Source organism: Gracilinanus agilis, chromosome 2 (assembly GCF_016433145.1).
Source record: "Gracilinanus agilis isolate LMUSP501 chromosome 2, AgileGrace, whole genome shotgun sequence".
Classification (NCBI taxonomy): Eukaryota; Metazoa; Chordata; class Mammalia; order Didelphimorphia; family Didelphidae; genus Gracilinanus; species Gracilinanus agilis.
This window is the reverse complement of record NC_058131.1, coordinates 303,483,913-303,491,511: the sequence shown is the minus strand read 5'-3', so window position 1 is coordinate 303,491,511 and position 7,599 is coordinate 303,483,913. Positions and strand designations below refer to the sequence as shown.

At 39.6% G+C, this 7,599-nt stretch overlaps 1 protein-coding gene across 1 annotated transcript in view; it reads left to right on the top strand.

Moving 5' to 3' along the window:
• Positions 1-327: 327 nt before the first annotated feature.
• LOC123235313 (histamine H3 receptor-like) overlaps positions 328-7,599 on the top strand; it is a 9,747-nt gene continuing 2,475 nt past the window's right edge. Inside the window, exons 1-2 of the mRNA XM_044661429.1 lie at positions 328-604; positions 1,300-1,466. Of these exons, the coding sequence (XP_044517364.1) occupies positions 328-604; positions 1,300-1,466 (444 nt within the window). The remainder of the gene's footprint in view (positions 605-1,299; positions 1,467-7,599) is intronic.

The window sequence follows — 7,599 nt, the reverse complement described above, 5'->3', positions numbered from 1 at the left end:
TTATAAAGTTAGGGGCCGTCCCTGTTTAGCCGACCTCCTCCCGACACGAGCATTTCCCTTTTCTCACCTTATCACCTTATCCTCCCTTCTTCTCTCTCCCCCTTTCTTTTCTCTCCACCTCTACCAATCCTCTTCCCTCCCTTCGCTTCCGCCACTCCTCTCTCTTGCTCTTCTCTTTCCAACTCTCCTCCTCTCCCATTCTCACTCTCAGACTGTCTCCCTTCGCCTACTCTCTCTCTTACTCTTGCTCGCTCCTCAGCGTCCCTCCAGAACGGGCTGATTCCCTGCTCTTGGTCCACTACCGACCAAGGGTCGAGGCATGCGGCCATGGAGCCGCAGTTATTATTCAATGCTTCAGGCAATTCTTGTGCCCCAGAACTAGAGCAGGAGTCACAGCCAGCTGGTCCAGGACGCTATCCCGGCTTGCATCCTGGAGGGTTCTCGGCGCCTGTGGCAGCGTTGCTGGCCACGCTCATGGCGCTGCTGGTGCTGACCACGGTGCTGGGCAATGCTCTGGTCATCCTAGCATTTGTGGTGGATCGGAGCCTGCGCACGCAGGGAAACTTCTTTTTCCTCAACCTGGCCATTGCGGACCTGTTGGTGGGTAAGTAGGAGGATTGAGACGGAGACAGCTCAGGGGCGGGCTGTCCAGCTGTTGGCGTTTGGCCTTTGAACAAAAGGGTCAAAAGGCACTTTGTACCTCCCAGGATAACTAAGTTTCTACCTACCTAGGGGTTTGAGGAAGGTAAGAGAAACGATGATGATGGCAGAATGCTTCAATGAAAAGAGTTCTGGATGTGGAGTCTGAAGTCCTGAATTCAGATCCTGAATTTGCCACTTGCCATGACTTTGGGCAAGTTACTTCCCATCTCTAGGCTCAGTTTCCTCCTCTGACTAGTCACTGAGATCACTCTCAGCCCTATGATCAAAGGAGGAACAAGACTCTATTTGGGAGGTGAGACCAGGATACAGGGATTCCTAATTGTGGAAAGGTGAATGGACTTTCTGACTGGAAATGATCCCTATTCCAGAGTAAACAGCTACAACAAAACTTTGTTATTATCATCTAAAAAAAAAAAAAAAAAAAAAAAGCTCTTTGATATCTCTCAGGGAGGAGAGCATCTCAAGAAAACCTTGAGAACTGGGTGGCCATGTTCCTATTACCCATTCATCCTTGCTTCATTTGGCTTTCTCCAAGCCCCAGGGTGTTAGATTAAAAAGTTGTATTCAAGTAGAGAAGAATCTTTAGAATGAGGGCTCTTTCCTTCAGCCCCAGCAGTGAAAACTCTCTACCTGCAGGTGGATTCTGCATCCCTCTCTACATCCCTTACGTCCTGACTGGAGAGTGGAAGTTCGGGAAGGGGCTGTGCAAGTTGTGGCTGGTGGTGGATTATCTGGTGTGTACTGCCTCTGTCTTCAACATTGTCCTCATCAGTTTTGACAGGTTCAACTCTGTCACCAGAGCGGTAAGAGAGCTAAGAGTTTCCCTCTAAGGGCTCCTGGGAGATTGGGGTTGATTTCCCTTCTGAGGACATATGTGAAACAAACCTGCTTCTTGTGTTGGGAATAGCTTTCATGTCTGAATATGGATATCAGCAACTTTAAAATGGGAAGCTAGGAGGTACAGTGGACAGAGTGCCTGGCCTGAAGTCAGGAGGACTTATCTTCCCAAGATCAAATCTGGCCTCAGACACTGCTGTGTGGTCCTTAGTCCTGTTTGCCTCAGTTCCTCATCTGTAAAATGAGCTGGAGAAGGAAATGGCAAATTGCTCTAGGACCCTTGCCAAGAAAACCCCAAATTGGCTCATGAAGAGCAGGACACAACTAAACAACCAAACTTTAAAATGGGTCAGATCAGTAGCAAGAGTCTCAAGTAACTAAAATTAGAGTTAACATTAGTGAAGTGCTTAGTACAAGTACCATATAGTGCAAAAGAGAGATAACTGGATTTAGGGGACAGGAATTCTGAATTCTGATCCTGACCCTTTGCTACTTACCTATCTGTGCAAACTTGAGCAAATCATATGACCTCTCAGCCAGTTTTCCCATCTCTAAAATGAGGGAGTTGAATTAAATGGTCACTAAAGTTCCTTTGGATACCCCAGATTCAATTATTTTTTTACCTAATCCTCAGTAAAACTGCAAGGAAGGCAGAGTGTATTTCATTATCCCCATTTTACATTCGCCCAGATACAAAGAGGTTAAACAAGTAAGAAAACCAGAGCTCAGGACACTTGACTTCCAGCTCCAGACTCTTTTAACTAGGCCTCTGCTGCCTCCAAGAGGCCAAGAGGAAAGGTCTTGGGAGAAATGGAACATGGGAAGGGGCATTCTTCTCAGCATTTAATGCCCCCAAGAAGCCCCCTCAGTCTTTATGTTTCCTTTGTTGTTCTGATGCTCAAAGTAGTATAGTATAATGTTAAGAGGAATTTAAAATCTGAAAACTTGGGTTGGAGTCTCACTTCTGACTATCCTGGGCAAGTCACAAACTCAAAAGACATCCAAATACAAAGGGCTTATGTGAAGAAACTGTGTTTAAAGGGCACTTAAAGAGCTACAAGAATGAGTTATTATTAATTTAACCTCTTTGCAGAGAACTTCCCTTGTGGATCTATCCTGTTACCTCTGTTTTCCTAAATTCTTAACTGTATTTGATTATAATCAGTTTCCTAAACTGTAAATTGTTGCCGAGAGAGGTGTTCTGTAAATCACTGAGCCCAGTAAAAGCATATACCATGGGTATAATCTGCTGAGAACCTTCTCTGGTAATTAGTTTCATTCTTACTGAATTAATGGCTTTAATCTTGCTTTAGGTACAATGAAGTCTCCTAGCTAATTGATAATACTAACTATTCACTGAGTTAAGCCTGATGTGAAGAACTGAATGTTCTGCTCAGGTGAAATGAAAACTTCAAATGGAGCTGAATTAACCTCGAACACAGTGGGAGAAAAAAATATCAATTTCCCAAATCATTAAGATATTCCTTCATTCCATCCCTATTAACTTTCACTATTTTCACGTTTTTTTTCCTGACTGAAATATCCAGCGAGAGAATTCTCTCAGGAACTTTTGCATTTACAGAGGAAGGGACTTCATATTCATTACTGTTATATTAGCAGACAGCAAAAAAATAATTATAGGAATATGGATAGATACTAAATTGAAAGTCTATTTAAATTAAAGACAAAGGAAGACCAAAAGGCAGGACAGTGCCTTGCTGTTTGTGGAGTTGTGTACATTAAGTAACAGATAGAATTTTAATCCCTTCTCCAGTAATGGAAATGAGACACATTAAGCCATCCATATTCTCTCACAGTATCAAAGAGTTGGAAGAAGTCAGAGGCCATGTAGTCTAGCCCATCTGAATAAGAATCAACTCTAAAACATACTAGACAAGTAATTATCCAATAACTCAATCAATAAGTATATATTAAGTGCTAGGCACTTTGCTAGGACTGGGGATACAAATAGAGAAAATGGAATGATTCCCTCTCTCTAGAAATTGCATTCCAATGTGGGGAGAAGGAATAAGAAGTATATACAACATAAAGTGATAAATAAAATATATACAAAATAATTAAATGTAAGGTAGCTTCAGAAGGAAGGTTGGGAGATCAGAAAAGGCTTCATATGGAAAATAGTGCTTGAAGGAAGAGAGGGCTAGATCATATGGTCTCTGACTTCTTCCAACTCTCTGATACTGTAAGAGAATATGGATGGCTCAATATGGCTCATTTCTATTACTGGAAAAAGGATTCAAAATCCATCCCCTATGTAATGTACACATCTTTATAACCAGCAAGGCACTGCCCTGCATTTTGATCTACTTCTGTCTGTAGTTTAAATAGATTTTCTCTGAAGTGAGAAGTTTGAAGGAGAAAGTTTGCTTGAAGTTCTCCAGGGCAGGAGAATTCACCATCTCCTAAGGTAGCCCATTTGACTTTTGTACAACTTTTATTGTTGAAGTTTTTTCCTTTGTTGTTGTTCAGATGTTTCAGTCATATCTGACTCTTTGTGACTCCAATTGGGGTTTTCTTGGTAAGGATACTGGAATGGTTTGCCATTTCCTTCTCCAGCTCATTTCATAGATGAGAAACTAAGGCAAAAAGAGCCCAGATTTGAACACAGGAAGATGAGTCTTCCTGATCCCAGACTAGGCCCTCTATCCATTGTGCCACCTAGCTGACCTTAAATTCCTCTTTTCAGGGAAACTAAATGTGCCTCCTGTGACTTCAACCTATAACTCCTAGTTCTGCACCCCTGGAGCCAAACAGAACAAGTCTTCATTCTCTTCTATATGATAATCCTTAGAATATTTTTAAGTTAGCTAACATGTTCCCACCCCCTCAAGTCTTCTCCAAGCAAAATGCCCTTAGTTCCTTCACCTAGTCCAGCTATTCAACCCATTCCCAATTTATTTATATCCTATCATTTCCTTTCTCGTCAAGACTGTCATACATCCTCCTTTTAGCTGAAGACTATGTCTTACCTTACTGAAAAGAATGAAGCCATTTGCCATGAAGGCTGCTTTCTCTCTTTTTTATTTCAAAATACCTTATTCTTTCCTCCTTTCCTCCAGTGTCATATTATGAAGTGAAATCTTCTCCTTGTCAAGGTCATCCCCTCTCTATATGTGCCTTCTATCCTATACCCTTCTTTTTCTGCAGATTGACTCCTTAATCAGGCTCACTTTCTTTTAAATCTTCAATCATACCCTCACTACTGGTAGTACTACCTAACACATAAAATTTCTTATATCTTATTCAAACACGTTCTCTTCAATCCAGGGATCCTGGCCTCCATGCTGTTCTATGAACAAGACATTCCATCTCTTGCTTTTGGCATTTTCTCTGACTACCACCATGCTCGAAATGCTCTCCCTCCTTGACTCCAACTACTGACCTCCCTGGCTTAAAAAAAAAACAAACATTTTTTTTTTAAAATAAAAAGAGGGGAGTAAGTAGGTAGTTCACAGTGGATTGAATTCCAGTCCTAGGGACAAGAGGTCTTGGGTTCAATTGTGACCTTGGTCTCTCTTCAATATTTCACATAGTTGACCAAAATCTTCTCCTGGATATTCTCTCTTTTCTGAATTTTCATGGCTTTATTTCCTCTTGGCTAACCTTTTTATTTGTCTGCCCAGTTACCTTTGCTGGCTCATCATCCATATCATGCTATACCAACTAAGTATTCCTCAAAGTTCTGTCCTGAGTTCTCTTCTCTCTTTTTGCTCTCATCATCTCCTAATGTTGATCATCTCTATGTAGATGACAGATCTGAATATCCAACTAATTACCTATTGGACTGGATGTCCCAAAGACTTCATTATCTTACCCCCATAAACCTTCCCTGTTACAAAATTCCCATTTCTATAAAAGGCAAAACTATTCTTCCAGTGCCCACATTCATACCTTAGTATTAACCTCAACTCCTCACCCTCCCTCAATCCAAATATCTCATCATTTGCCAGATGTTGCCATTTCTATTCCACAATATCTCTTACTTCTCACTCTTGGTTCAGGACCTTATTACTTCTTGACTCAACTATTGCTTTGACCTCCTAATTGATCTTTATCCCTACAGTCTCCTTCTACTCCTGGCCATCCTCCATACTTCTGCCATAAAGATTTTCCTTAGGCAAAGATCTAATTCTATGTCACTTCTCTATTAAAAACCCACTAATTCTCTATTGCTTCCAAGATAAAACTGAAACTCATCTTTTTAGCTTTTAAAGCCCTTTATAACCTGCTCCAATCTATCCTTTTCAGATTCACTATATATTACTACTTTTACTACACTTTACTATCAGTCAAGTTAACCATCTCAAGTAGCATTCCATATACTATCTCCATTCTACTGCATCAACTGCCCTCCAAGCCTAGAATACACTCCCTCATCATCTTGGTTTTATAAAATCCTTTTTTTCTTTGAAGACAGAAATCAAGCAATACCTTTTTCATGATTTTTTATTTCTCCTTGTGCCCTCTTTCCCTAACCACTGAATATGTATTTGTCCCCTCTGTTAGAATGGAAGCTCCTTTGGGTTAGGGATTTTTTCATTTGTGTCTCTATATCCCAAGGCCCTCAAAGAGTGAGGTACAAAGTAGGCACTTACTTAATAAATGCTGATTGATGATTCTGTTATATGTATGTCTTGCCCACCAGAAAAACATAATTTTGTCAAATGGCTTACCAAAATGTATATAAACCTACCTCACACTCCTGATCTACCAGTTCTATAAATCCTATACCAAAGAAGCAAAGTTAGTCTGGAATGATAGATTCTTGAAGAAGCTATGTTGGCTCTCTGTGTTCCCTATTTCTTTTCTAGCCATTCCCTTTAATATTGTAAAATTTTGTCAATGACTGGGGTCTAGAATGGCAACTATTCTTATTGTTTTTTCTACCTTTTGAAGGTCAGTATTAAGGCAAGCCAAGAAATTATTAAGAGTTCTTCTTTTAAAGGAATGTGCTCCAATAGACAACAAGATGAAGTTCCCCATCACTACTTTATCTCAGGCTGCAATCTATTTTCTAAAACTCTTTCTGTCCTTTTGTTCCTTTTCCTGAAATAGTCTTTCTACAATTCAAACAATAAATATTTATTAAGCACCTATTATATACCAAGCATTATGCTAAGCAATGAGGATACAAAAAGAGGCAAAACATAGTTCCTATCCTGAAGGAGCTTAAAAGTCTAATGGGAAAGCAACATGCAAACAAATATATGCAAAGCAAAATATATATAGAATAAATACAAAATAATTAACAGAAGGAAGGAATGGAATTAAGAGGGGTTGAAGAAGGCTTCCTGTAGAAAATAAGATTTTAGTTGAGACTTAAAGAAAACCAGGGAGGCAGTTTTTGGATAAAGAAACCAGAGCTATACATAGCCATAAGAAAAAAAATTCTAAATCATTATTGATTAGATTAGAAATGCAAATCAAAACAACCCTGAGATACCATCTCACACCTATCAGATTGTCAAAAATGATAAAATCACAAAATGACAGATGTTGGAAGGGATGTTGAAAAATAGGAACACTAATACACTTGGTGGAACAGTGAACTGATCCAACCAGTTTGGAAAGCAATCTGGAATTATGCCCAAAAAAGTTATAAAAACTGTTTCATGCCCTTTGACCCAGCAATACCTCTATTTGTTCTATTTCCCAAGGTGACCAGGGGAAAAAGAAAGGAACCTCTATGTTCTAAAATATTTATAGCAATCCTCTCTGTGGTGACAAAGAACTAGAAATTGAGGGGATGTCCATCAATTGGGGAATGGCTAAACAAGTAGTATCATGTGCTTGTAACAGGCTAATTTTAAAAAACAGAAACACCTACATGAAATTATGAATGAAACAAGCAGAACCAAAAGAACATTACATATGCAACAGAAATATTGTCTGATGAATAAGTGTGAATGTCCATTTCCAGAAAAAGAATTGATATACAAAAATATGCATGGTGTAGCTACATAGTACAGTTGGAAAGAAAGAAAAGAAGAAAGGAAGAAAGGAAGAAAGGAAGAAAGGAAGAAAGGAAGAAAGGAAGAAAGGAAGAAAGGAAGAGAGGAAGAAAGGAAGAAAGGAAGA